The 14,022-nt window shown below is 37.4% G+C and overlaps 1 protein-coding gene across 6 annotated transcripts in view; it reads right to left on the bottom strand.

Moving 5' to 3' along the window:
- LOC107701631 (A-kinase anchor protein 13-like) overlaps positions 1-14,022 on the bottom strand; it is a 68,915-nt gene that overhangs the window by 26,931 nt on the left and 27,962 nt on the right. For all 6 annotated transcript variants that reach the window (XM_016503711.1, XM_016503703.1, XM_016503694.1 and 3 more), the window contains 6 exons: positions 8,178-8,265; positions 7,388-7,521; positions 5,245-5,573; positions 3,038-3,085; positions 2,574-2,633; positions 1,010-1,196 (listed from right to left, as the gene is read on the bottom strand). In XM_016503711.1, the coding sequence (XP_016359197.1) occupies positions 1,010-1,196; positions 2,574-2,633; positions 3,038-3,085; positions 5,245-5,573; positions 7,388-7,521; positions 8,178-8,265 (846 nt within the window). The remainder of the gene's footprint in view (positions 1-1,009; positions 1,197-2,573; positions 2,634-3,037; positions 3,086-5,244; positions 5,574-7,387; positions 7,522-8,177; positions 8,266-14,022) is intronic.

Here is a 14,022-nt window from a genome sequence, read left to right on the forward strand (position 1 = left end):
GCACCTTTTTTAACAACCAAAAAGTGTCTGTTTCGTTGTCTGTTGAGGAAGTACAGACGTTCCTCTCGTTGATAGCAGAGGAGCGGATCCAGCGAGCTTGATGAATGAAAAAGTTTTTCAGGAGTCGCGGCAATAGAGGCGGCGCAACTATAACGACATGTGAATAATCCCGCCCACTCTAAAGCGGTACTGAACTGCAGTGGAAACACAAACCGAGCCGAGCCATACCGTACTCTACCGTACTGAGCCGTACTGTGCCGAGCCGAGTCGTACCACGCAGTGGAAAAGCGCCATTACATACATCATGAACATAGCGTCCATGATGTCATAGTCTTTTATGGTGTTTTTGTGCTCTTTGGACCTTGACAGTGACCATAAACTGCTGCTGCATGTAAAAGAGATTCACAAATATTAAAAAATTGTCATCTTTTTGGCTGAATTATATATCAATATTTACACAGTGTTGTTATAAAACAATGTTTAACAAAAAATATTTGTAATAATCATAAAAATAACCACAATAAATACATATAAATAAAAAAGTATATGATAAAATATTGAAAAAAAAATCTAGAATAATATAGTTAATTTAAATGGTTTGAATAATATACTTACAAAAATAAAAATCAAAATGATATATTGATATCAATGAAATGATAACATTAAAATATAAAAGATCTAAAAATTTAGTTTAAATGGTTTAAAATTAACCTACTAAAACTATAAATTTAAATAATATATTAATTTTAATGATATTATAATATATACAAATAATGCAATATTAAAGTAAAAAATTAAATATAGTTTAAATGGTTCAAGTTATATAGTTAGCTTTAATAGATTGTTACTTACTTTGATGATATAGATTTCAGCTGATATGTGGTGACAGGTGCGTGTGGTACAGTACTGATATGTGGTACAGTATATAGGCTTTTTGCAATGTCTGTGAATGCTGCACAACCAATCAGATTTTAGTGCTGGATCTATCCATTTATAAATAATGCTTCACCTGACTGTCCAAACTGCTGCAGTCTCGCAGGTCTGATTCCTGTTCCTCTTCTGTCAGGGACACAAGAGAGCCTCTCTCTTCTCTGTCCAGCTTTGACGGACAGTTTGGTTCCTGGCTGGCCTCCCCCATGCACTGGTTAAGGCTTTTCCTTCCTTCCTTATCTGCTGCAAGTCCTTCCAGGCTGTAACTGTGAAAATAAGCATATTTGATTATGCTTGAATTTTATTGCGGTTCAGAGTTTCAAAAAAAAAAAAAAGTTGAGATGGTGACCACATGCACACAGAATCGCCAAAGATCTTTTACCTTTTTTTGGGTGACATTCAAGCACACGCAAGATGAAGCTAGACGCAAATTCATTCAGATTTACATGCACAAAGAATCAAATGACAATGAGCAAAAAGTCTACTAGCAAATGATGACAATACAGGCTTGACCTCAGTCTGTGAAAGTTGCCGATGACGATCACAATCCATTGACTCACGCTATACAACCAGCCCTTGACATTTCCTCAAAGCAAAATCATTCAAGCTCTGCCACCGAAATGGTTAGCCATTTTCCACATTGTGCAAACTAAAGCAAAACTTCGTACAGTGGCCTTAACAAGTATTTGGACACTAAAAAAAAGTTTGAATGTCACTGAATTAAGTATCAAATCAAATCGCATATATTTTAAAGAAAATAGCCAAAGACAATCAATTTAATAAAGGTTATTTGTTGGGTTTTAAATGATAAAATCATTATATAGCAAAAAAACAAAAAAAAACTACATAAATTAGGACACTTCCTGGTTTTCCAACATTATTAGTGTGTCAATCACATTATGAACTTAAAGGCAAGTGACTCATACATCCACTTTGAGATCACTAGGTTAAAATTAATTACAAAAATTACTCAGAAAAGTGAAGTTGGTTCTGAAAAAGCATAATTTGTTTGCGGATGCCATCAGTCTCATTGAATGTAATGAAATTCAATTTAAAGTGCAAGTATCCATATACATTTTGGGATGAGTATGTACAAACTACATGCTAAATATATTTTAGAATTATTTAAACTTATTAAAAACCTAAGTGTTGAGAGCAGCTCAACATAAGTGTGATGTGTTCTGAAATTCTTTCTAACAGGAAACACTTGAAAAGGTGACAATGTGGTTATATTTTAAAAAATAATAATAAAAACATCTCACCTCTCATCAGGTTTTGAGATCCAGATCAGTATGTTAGTCATAGTTCATATTAATTATTACCTGCTGTGATACTGTACTTTAGTCTACATCTCTAGCTAAACTAATTCATTTAAGTGGCCGGTTAGTCTCTGACTCAAAAACAAAGAAATCAACGGAAATGACTACAAGAGTGCTTGTGGTCTCACATGTTTGTCCGGAGAGACGAGAAGACTAAACCATAGAGAGGAAGTAGACTACTACACAAACACACAATGCACTATGAACACATATACACCAGTCTTTACAACACACTTTTTGTGCTCCTATAATGCAATTAATGCTGTATCATACCACAACAAGATGTTTAAAGATTTTAGACACTTCCTCTTTGTCTTTCTTTACCTTCTTTCATTTATTTCGTCATTTTCGGAGCGCAGGACAACCGAAGGACACCAGCTCATGCTTCATGAAGTGCATAAGATGCAGGATGAATGGATGGATAGATAGAAGAAGGGATGTATAGAAAGACAAAACAGGAACTTGTTAGTAACAAGGTCTAAAAGAGGCCCTTGACTGTTTAACCGTTACGTATCTTTCTTGTATGCAACACCACACAAGGTTATTAGAGTTAACTAAAAAACTAAAAGTCAAAAACAATAAAATTAAGATGAAAACAGAAAAATATAAAAACTAATTCAAAATATTAATAAAAACTATAATAGTATCTCAAAGGGATTTATGGGATTTGATGGGACCTGTTTTCTGCTCATGCCTTTTGATTTTTTCTCTCCCAGTTTTTACATGGGCTGTTCAGAAAGGATTTGGTGGGGCCCCTGAGTGGAAAAACTGAAAATAGATGGTAGTACCTTCTCCTATGGCCTGCAGACTTGTGTTCCACTTCACCACGTGTCGTACTGGAAAAAGTGATGGATGAAAATAATGATGAGAAGATGAATGACCAGAAATAATGAACCAAAATTAATATGAAGAGCTGATGAGATGATTGACAGCCTTAAGAATGTTCACTAGAATGATTAATGAAACTTGAAGAAAACTGTTTTTGATGATACCAATGACTGATAATTATTCAATATAAATATTTATTCGATAATTATTTTTTTAATAGAATAATTTATTATTATATCCTCATATATTTGGGCTGGTAAGCCTCCACGTGTACACAAGTCAACTCTTCAAAGAACCAAACAAGAAGGGGGTCTCGCTCTTCCAAATTTCCTTTTCTACTATTGGGCAGCTAATATTCAGAAAATATATGCATGGTGTAACTCCCCGGATATTAATTGGTGTATGATAGAAGCTAGCTCCTGCACATCATCCTCGTTACCAGCATTAGTTTTTGATCCCAACTTGCGGTGCCTCTCTAAATACACCACTAACCCGACTGTACTTTCTTCGCTTAAAATCTGGAAACAGTTTCGTCACCACTTTAAATTAAATACTTTATCCATTTATATGCCGATTTGTGGTAATCACCTTTTTACACCTTCGGCTTTGGATTCAACTTTTGCACAGCTCAGGGAGAAGGGGTTGGTATCGTTTCAGGATTTGTTGTCCGATCACACATTTGTGACATTCAATGATTTGCTGAGTAGATTCATCTTTCGAAATCACACATCCATATATCCTCAATTTATGGCCTGTTGCGCTCCTCACAGTTCCCTCATCTTCTAGCACTCAAGGAAACCTGGGAGAGGGAGCTAGGACTGGATCTTGATGGCAAGGGACAAAGAGTTTACATTTAAAAAAGCACAACCATTATTTAAACCATGATGTTCCTTTTTTTGTGTCTTAAGAGTATTAGAGGTCATCTGAGTGTTTATTATCAGCAGGAATACAGTCCTGTGTGACCTAGATACAGCTCTTTCTCACAGAACAGCTGCCTGCTGACAAAGCCCACAGAGGAAAAGACCCTTACACTACTGGGATTTCCCTTCACAAACACAGTCACATACGACTGTAAATGATTCAGAGCTGTACACAAAGCTGAAGTAATGCCAAGATGATGAGACAAAAACCAAAACTGAGCAACTGAAAGCGTAAAATCAAATATAAAATGTATACTATGCATGTATATGATTGCATTATAAAGACAGACGCAATGAATGATTAAAGGGCAAGTGGGTGGTATATTGATAATAATACTTGATCCTATTATCAGATGATTTACAGGAAATGACACATTTATAAGAAAAAAAGTGACGAGACATGTAGGCCAAGTTTGGAAACCCATACTCTAAATTTATCTACTGCTTTTAACCCATCCAAGTGCACGCACACAGCAGTGAGCAGTGAACACACACACACACACACACACACACACACACACACACACACACTGTGGGCATACACCCGAGCAGTGGAAAAACAAACTTTTACCAAATATATTTAGGATTCTTTTTATGTAGTATTTCTCTTATTTATAACATTGTGATATTTAATTTCACATATTAAATAACTGATTAGCCTATTATCTCTGGTAGCTTAGCTTAACGCTAATCAATTAGCATGCTATCTTAGCTCCCATTGCTACAAATGACACTTAAAATGTTATATTTTAGTTATTTAGAAAAAGATAGTGGGACATCTCAATAGCTAAACAATAAGCCTGGTAGCTTAGCATACCTCTAGTCCAGAGCTGTCCAAACTCGGTCCTGGAGGGCCGGTGTCCTGCAGAGTGTGTTTAATTAGGGTTGGAGCTAATCTCTGCAGGACCCCGGCCCTCCAGGACCGAGTTTGGACAGCCCTGCTCTAGTCAATTAACGTTTTTGAACAGTCATTTTGAAGGCTACCTTTCAGTGTTTAAGAGGGTTTAGGATTCTCTCATTTTGCACTACACTGGACTCCCTGCTGAAAAGGAGAGCTAAAACTAGCCTATTCAAGTTGGCTGGTCTTAGCTGGTTTAAGCTGGTCATGGTGGTCTCCAGGTGGTCTAAGGTGGTCTAAGACCAGCCTGCAAACCAGCAAAGATCAGCTAAAACCATCCAACTGTTTCAGTTTTTTGTATACCTTGGATTTAATCCCAAAAACTTTTGTTTTTAGTGGTGGAGATTACCTGCGTTGACTAATCTCCGTCTCCCCCGCTGAATTTTTGCCGGGGCCCCAACTGTGCCTGCGTAAAGGGGACAGGGATCGTATGGAGGTACGTAAAATGGCTGACCGCTCCAGGACCTCTGTCAAGTGGTCCTTTTTCTCTTCCTCCTCTATTTCTCCTGAAACAGGTGAAGCTCCAGGAGATGTGGGCTTTTCCTGACAGGGGTCTGATGTAGGAGCTTCTGTGCTGGCCTGAGAGATGGCGCTAGGGGTCCCGAGGCTGGAGGTGTCGTCTGTGGAGGACGAGTAGGACATGGACACACCGCTGGTGACTGTGACGCTGTCCTCAGCCTTTGATGGAGAAAGTGGAGGAGAATTGGATGAAGTTTGCAAAAACAAAATTATATTTGATGTTTGGTGACAACTAGGAGGACTGGGATTTTGGAACAACTTCCCAACCTGACGGAGCAAAAATTGCACATTATGCCTGGTTAAGACAAAGCACATGTGAAGTCTGCAAAAGACTGCTGATGACGTACCACCTTTACATCTGCAGTTTACATACAGGCAGACTCATTTTTTCTTTCTTTCCGCAAACCCCATGGAGTCTCAGAGTTCTTTCCATCCTTGTAAAGTTTACATAACATAGAAACACACAGCTCTGACATTCATTTCCATTCACAGCGGCTCATTAGTTTTCTCACATGCTGAGACCGCAGCCAAGCAAGGGGTGTGGTGAGCTAGCGGCTACATTACACTAACCGTAATAGATGACTTTATGAGCTACGGAGGGGGAAAAAAGACTTCCAGAACACAAGTCAAGCTCAGGTGAAGTGACTCTACCTGCTTTCGGAGCTAGGAGAAAATGTAAGCATGCTACGGGAAATTCCACGTACAATTCCAGGAGAAAAAGTAAGCTAATCTTAATGCAAGCTTCCTACAAATTTGTATTTTACGAAAAAAAAAAAAAAACAGAACAAAAACAGTGATGACATTTTGTTAAAAGAGGTATTTACAATTTTTTTGCAAAAAAATCATTGTATCTTCAATTTGTGTGCAAACTATTTGGTCAGCCATTTAGCTTTGTATACTGCTAGCTGCTTAGCCTGCTCTCTCAGCATACCACTAGCCAATTAGCCTGCTCTCTCAGAATACAGCTAGCCAATTAGCCTGCTCTCTCAGAATACTACTAGCCAATTAGCCTGCTCTCTCAGCATAATGCTAACTGATTAGCCTACTCTTTTAGCATGACGCTAGCTGATTAGCCTACTTTCTTAGCATGCCACTAGCCAATTAGACTGCTCTCTCAGCATACTGCTAGCCAATTAGCCTACTCTCTCAACATACTGCTAGCTGATTAGCCTGGTAGCTTAACTTAAGCTGCATCCCAAATGATACACTATGCATATATACACTATGTACTCAACCATGTAGTGTATGAATTATATAAGGTTATTTTGTCATTCATAATCGGAGTCTGATAGCCCCTCCCCCTTTGCTACGTAATTAAAGCTGTGAGTGCATGAAGTGTCCAACATTCCACGTTTCGTTTTTTTCAGTTATTTAAGTGCATCATCCGGGTTTTAAAGTGCACTATTTCTTTTTGGAATTTTCGGTGTAAACGCACTACTTGCACTATTAATACTACAAAACATCATGGAATAGTGACTATAAGACTATTCTGCATTTCAAAATAGGATTCTAACGAATGATGGCGGGATCTATGTACCTATCATCAAGGAAACAAAACACTACAGTTCACAAAAAACACTGTCATCCTTTGCGACTTGCTAAGAGCAACACTTGCATGTCAAAGTCTGTGTTAAACAACTTTAAATCAAAGCAAGGGGTTTAAGGGGTGGAGGAATCCACAGGGAAAATTGAGAAATTAGGATGAAGCATGTCTGAGGATGAGGTCATAATTGTGGCCTTGGCCCACTGATCTGCTCACGTCACATGATGTGACTTCAGTGGAGCAAGAAAAAAAAAGCTCCTCCTGTGTAGAGGAGCACCGCTGAAAATGAGACATATTACATAACTGCTTTATCTGGCCGAGGCACAAGCAAGGGGTTCTTCACATGGTAAGGAGACATAGAAACAAAGCAAATAGCAAAAACAAACAGAATTGGATGATATGGGAAACGCAACACAAACCCCGGACGCACCTTATTATTAAAAATGCTGTCCTCGCTCAAATCCTGGCTAAACAGAGAGTCACCATCGCTGGCGGACCCTCGCATGGTGCTCGCTGACTCTTTGTGATGCACGGTCTCGGGTGAGGGGGTCGAAGGGGGGAATTCTGAAAAAAGAATCAGAAAAATATGAAGTCGAAGAGCAACAGAAGAACAACAAATAGAAAAGAAAACACACCAGACTCCAGTGAAATGAATCAATATACAGCGAGTCTGAAAGTGACTAATTTCAGTCCATTTTGTTGCATTTCTGTTCGCAATCATCGCAGACAGGATGTTGATGTCATCTACTTAAATAGAGGATCTTAATTGACTAGAGGAGTCTTTTGTATTGACAGGAAGACATTCATTTAGTCTTTGGAGGATGTGAATGTCGTTTCCCATGCAACACAATGTGGGCACTATTTAGATTGGACACACACAGACACACAGTCTGAGCAAAGAGGGCATCCTTTATTTGTAGTGTGCTGGAAGATGTATAAAAGAGGTTTTGTGTTTTGTTCTGGATGTAACTTTTAACCATCAACTAGACCTATGTGACGCAATGTTGTGTTGTTGACGTCAAATGCCATACATCAGATTCTGTGGTATTTTACTGTAAATTCATGCATCACTTGGAAGAAGCATAGAAACTATGTAGATGCCAAAATGGACATCCTCAAAAACCATTAACATTTGGGTTTCCACTTGATATTCAATGCAAAGTCAGGGTTTTGAAGCCAAACCGGTTTAAAAGCACTGATTTAAGAGTCATGTTGGTTACCTGAAATCACTGAAGTGGATTTCTTCTCCTGGAGTCCAGCATCTTGACTGGCATCAACTGAATAAAATGTCTCCGTCTCTCTGTGGATCTGCAATGACAAAATCAGTCTAGTTTAGAGTTTAATTTAATGTACAAAATAACCATTTCATATACAAATCAGACAATTTTCAATTTGATTGTGTATGTTCTGATCTTAAAATATTTATATCTATCATATAAAAATGCTTGTTATATGTTTAAAACCAAGAAAGAAGAAAACAAATAAATATCAAGGTACAGACTGTCGTCAACAATTCTTATTTTTTTTTATTCTGCATCACTGCAAATAAATGATGCATATATAGCATGTTAGCTATGAACTTATAATACCAAGACAATGATTCCACCATTGTATTACTAAATTGTTTAAAATGTCATTTTCACCACTGTTATTCTATCACAAAATCAAAATAAAACAATTAAATTGGGATGTGGTGGAAATTACATTAGTCGTTTCAGTACAAAAGAACAAAAAAAGAGATAAATACATTTTAAAAAAAGGTCTCTAGAGCCCAGAGCTGGAAAAAAAAAAAAAACATCTGTATTTTCTCAGGTTCTCTCATCTGCTAAAGACTGCTAGAATCCAGCAGGACATACTGATGCATCAGGTGAAAGATGGTTTCCTCTGCTACCTAAACTCAGGACAAGTATGTCAATGGTTTTGTCTTGGATGCCTAAAGCATTTTCCTTCGACCACAGAATTCACTTTCTTGATGAAGAAAGGCTAGGGTTGCCAACTTCAGAAAATTAAAATACGGGACAATCTCCTTAGGTTAATCTCCAAGGTTAAGAATTATGCTATTAGTTACTTAAATATAAAATGTTTTTTCTCGATTTAACAACATTACAATAGTGAAAGACGACTTCCCTTACTGAGCACATCTCTTGCACGGCGGGATGTTGGACTCATGAAAAATAATCACGTAGTTTGTATTCACCAAAACTGATTTACTGAAGTCAAAACACAGACGGAATTGGCGTGAGGTGGGAGCAACGAGCTGGCAGAGGATTCAGCAGCCTTCCTCGAACAGTTATGTTCACGATTTCTGATTTACTTAACGTATACTGCGTGAGGGGGGCTGTGATTGGATGATGACAGGTATCGGTGATCATTCTCAAGTGATCAGCACTGCTGCTGTTGTATCAGTCAGTGGTTAGATCAGCATAGCAGTCAAAAAACGGGACAAGGGAAGTCACATACGGGACAAATCAATTAGGCCCAAAATACGGGACGTCCCGGCTATTAGGGGACGGTTGGCAACCCTAAGAAAGGCACTCATGAACAGAAATATTAGCACTGGTAAGAGCATCTACCTCCTGAGAGTAACATGTGGTTGGAAACCCTCAAGGCTGTGATTTGGGGCAGGAAGGGTTTATGGGGGCATGTGTGGGGTGTTCAGAACAGACCTGGAGAGGAATGTGACCCACATATAAACATCATGGCCCACTAACATTCAACACAGAGCAGCTGTGAATGGGCTGTAGAGGGTTAGCTTAAGGCTACTGCAAGGACGAATTGGTCACCATATACATTTCATTTATCAATCTTAAGGCCTATGCACACCATATTCAGAGAAAACCATATATATAAATACAATAAAATAACAAAATAAAATAATTGTAAAATTTGTGATTTTTATAAATTTAAAATATATATCAAACAAAAAGCTACAACACCAGCTGTAAAGTAGCATAGAAAGATCAAAAGACCATGAAAAAGAAGAATGTCGCTGTGGCGGAAACAGAAGCTTAGAAACCTTCCTGTGCAGCTCATCTGTATGACCATCATCAGCTCCATTCATGACTGATTATACCCAACCACCGCCCATCGTGAGCATGTGACACACGCTGAACTCCCACGCTTAGTTTGTACCCACTGTGTGCATGCACGTGTGTCTGTGTGGCTGCTGGTCATAGGCCTCCTTTGTTTGGTCATTGGTGGACGGACACTGGCCTAGTGTGGCCAGCAAGAGGGGCGTGGGTTTTTTCAATAGAGCCCTCAACAGCTGTGGCCTTTTAACTCACAGAGAGAGAGAGAGGGCTGGAGAGAATGAGAAATAAATACTGAAAAAATGAATAAAATGGGGGAATAGCTGGTTGAATTGGTTCTCTGAGCTGTGATCTTTATGTCAGAGCTGCAGGTTCAAATCCAGCCTTCAACGTGCCCCAACTCCATTTCCTCCATTTCTCAATATTAATTTTAAGACCCTACAAAAAGTAGCAAAAGCCCAAGAAACAAAAAAAATAACCTAAAAATAATAAAAACTAAACAGACAACTAACTGGAAAAGACAGCAACAGATCAAACATACAAACAAACAAACAAATGTAAATAAAAACCAAGTTGACAACTAATTGTAAAGATCAAACTAAAATAAGATGAAACAAAAAATCCCCCCCCAAAAACAAACAAAAACTAAACTAAATTAAAACAAAAAAACATCTAATAAACAAATCAAACATACAAAAAAGCTCAAACAAAACAAAAAAAGGAAAACAAAAAACTAAATAGACAACAAAAATTAAATGAAAACAAAAAACAACAACAAAAACAAATTAAAACAAACAAAAGTCCAAAAAAACTAAACGGACAACTACATGAAAACAAAACAAACAATAAATCGGTTATATACACAATAAATAGGTTGCAATTGTCAGGTGACTTTTTTTGTTTTTTTGCCACTTTTATTTGAGAGGATAGAAAAAGATGAGGGGATGGGATCAGTAAATGACACCAGCTGGATTCAAACACTGGTCATGTGCCAAAGTGCCACCACATGCCATCATGGCATCATGAATAGTGATTCAGGTCTGTAATGTTTCACTGCTGTTCATGACAACATGTCATTCCCAACCACAGTAGGTTCTGACAGGATCCAAACAGCACTGAGAGACTAACACCAGCTGGAACTTAGACATGCATGTTATGTTTACTTATCGCAGAACAGGCATCAACCTCAATCTGACAAAGAAACTCAAACAAAATCAAACAAACACACAGAACACACACTGTCCCCAATCCTTCAATCTCTATTATGAATGATAAACTTGCCTTTGAGTGGGAAAGCAAATGAAAAGCCTCAAGTACAGACAGAGCTCTCAGTTTCAGCCAATTAAACACTAGTTATCAACACTTATGGATGTGTGTATCTGGAAGTATATTACCAAAAGCACAAAAATGCGTTCATGTGAACAGATTTGCAGAGAACCAGAAGGCTAGCTGGGATACTGCTCAGATATTTTGTGTTAGTTTCACGGCTTGGTAATAATGGTAATGGATGTAGCAGACACACACAGAAACACTTCCAACCAGACAGCGTTTAAACCAATTACTGAGTGAGTCGTGAAAATCACTCCACAAGTGTGGCATATTGAGCCAATGTGCAGTAAGGGAAAGATGTAATGCCTCATACTGACCGAATGCTCCACTGAGAGCACTTACATGTAAACATGCCATAGAGAGGAAACAGTCAGCTGTTCTTTGATCATGACTGGTTTGATGAATTTTATGGATACACGTATTAAGGATAACTTACAAAGAAATAAACCAAGCATAAAGGTTTGTCAGGCTAGCTATGTTAACACTTAACAGAGCAACATACCTGATTGATCAATCAATATGGATTTGTTTATAATGATCAATGCTCATCTCAAAAACGAGGTGCTGATATAATGCCAGTATATCAGTATGTCAGACATGATTATTTATTCCATAAGAAAAAAAGTGTCCAATAATATGCGGGTTATAAAGAAAAGGTGATTAGTAGTTGATTGGTCATGTGGTCAATATGTCAGCTACCATAAGGCTACTAATATCACTGGATTTATCTTCTCATGTGACAATTTCACTATTAATACTATTAATGTTTTCAGTTTTAATAAGAAAAAATATACAATGTTAAATTTAAACTTCTTTAAACATAACAAATAAGTAGAAAAGGTGTGCATTATTAATTGACAAGGCAGATCTATACAATACAGATAATCTCATTATAAGGCCACACCAAATATAAATATTTGCTTTAATTAATAATAATATGATATGTGCTATATATGTTGGTGTTTTACATTCTGCTGGCCAAAAATCAGCCTGGTCGATATGTTATTAATTTTATAACTATTGCTGACAGGCAGATTTGAGTTATGTAGGTTTATACATATCGTTCAAAATATATATATTTTTTAAAGAAATGTATATTCAGCAAAGCAGCGTTAAATTGATTATTTGCTTTAATTAATAATAATATGATATGTGCTATATGTTTGTGTTTTACATTCTGCTGGCCAAAAATCAGCCTGGTCGATATGTTATTCATTTTATAACTATTGCTGACAGGCAGATTTGAGTTATGTAGGTTTATACATATCGTTCAAAATATATATATTTTTTAAAGAAATGTATATTCAGCAAAGCAGCGTTAAATTGATCAAAAGTGGCAGTAATTATGTTCAAAATATTTCTATTTCAAATAAATGTTCTTTTGAATTTATATTCATTAAATAATCCTGAATAAGAATTGTTTCTTTTGTAGCACCAACTCAGCATATCAGCATAAATTACATTTCATAATATATTAAAATAGAACAGTTGTTTTCAATTACAATACTACAAAATATTACAGTTTTTACTGTATTTTTAATCAAATTAATGCAGCCTTTGTGAGCATAAAAGACTTCATGAAATCTTACCAACCCCAACTTTTTGAACAGCAGTTTGTTATTCTGAAACTTCACTGTCAACCCACATTCAGAAAACGAGACCCAGCTCTTTTTTGACTGGCATGTGTGTGAAAACACACACAAAAATAAAGCACATAGCATACTATTATAGCACATATATTTATGTTTGGTGTGGCCTACTGAAAAAACATAGACGTTCTTGTGTTAACGCAACTCAAGGCAGCCCAGGACTCTCCACTGGGATTCTGCCTGTAACAAGTGTGCTTTGGATAAAAGCTTCTGTCAAATGACGGGATGCAGCCGGACACAATGGGGATTTGAACAGGTGCTGGGACATAGAGCCTATTGCAGGGGATGATTTATGGCACAACAATGCAGATGTGATGTCAGGTTTCTACATGCACGACTGGAAATTAAGTATGAGAATAAGAAGACATGCAGAATTAATAAACAATCTTTGAAACCATGCGTGTGTTTGGTAAGGAAAGGAATTATGACACAGGAGTGTTGTGTGCGAGCACATGATGCAGGTTGTAAAAAGCTGCCATGCATTTCCCCAGGCGTGTAGCTTAATTGTCTGTACGCCACTGGTGGCGAGTAAATGGGGCCATAATGGGGTTCTATACACAGAACAACACAACACTCCATTGACTGCCAAATCCAACACCTCAAAAGAGTGAGATCCTGAAAAAGAGAACAACAGAAAGATGCACTTAGTAAAACATGATCCTGATGCCCTCCACATGACCGCTCCTGACACGCAACCCCTTTCTGATGGTATTGACTCCCTTTGGGGACCCATGTCACAAGAACAGGAAACTACCATAGAATAGCCTTTTTCAAACAATCTCCTTCCCATGGGGAATTACAGACACCTAGAACAGGTCAGCAGTGGCCAGAAGAGCTTTAAAGCTTGATTTTTTACATTTTCGTAAGAAACTATGAAGGATCGTAGCCTATACAAAATTCAGTGACATAATGGTAAAGTGTTGTTGGTGGTTGCAAAGGGAGTTTTTAGTCTGTTAGACTTTTCTTGCACAGATTTTTTTTTACAGTTACGTAAATATATAGGGTTAAGGTTAAGGATTTTGAAAAAAAAAAAAAAAAAAAAAAAGAAAAGGACATCC

The sequence above is a fragment of the Sinocyclocheilus anshuiensis genome, unplaced genomic scaffold (genome assembly GCF_001515605.1).
Source record: "Sinocyclocheilus anshuiensis isolate Anshui unplaced genomic scaffold, SAMN03320099.WGS_v1.1 scaffold729, whole genome shotgun sequence".
Lineage (NCBI taxonomy): Eukaryota > Metazoa > Chordata > Actinopteri > Cypriniformes > Cyprinidae > Sinocyclocheilus > Sinocyclocheilus anshuiensis.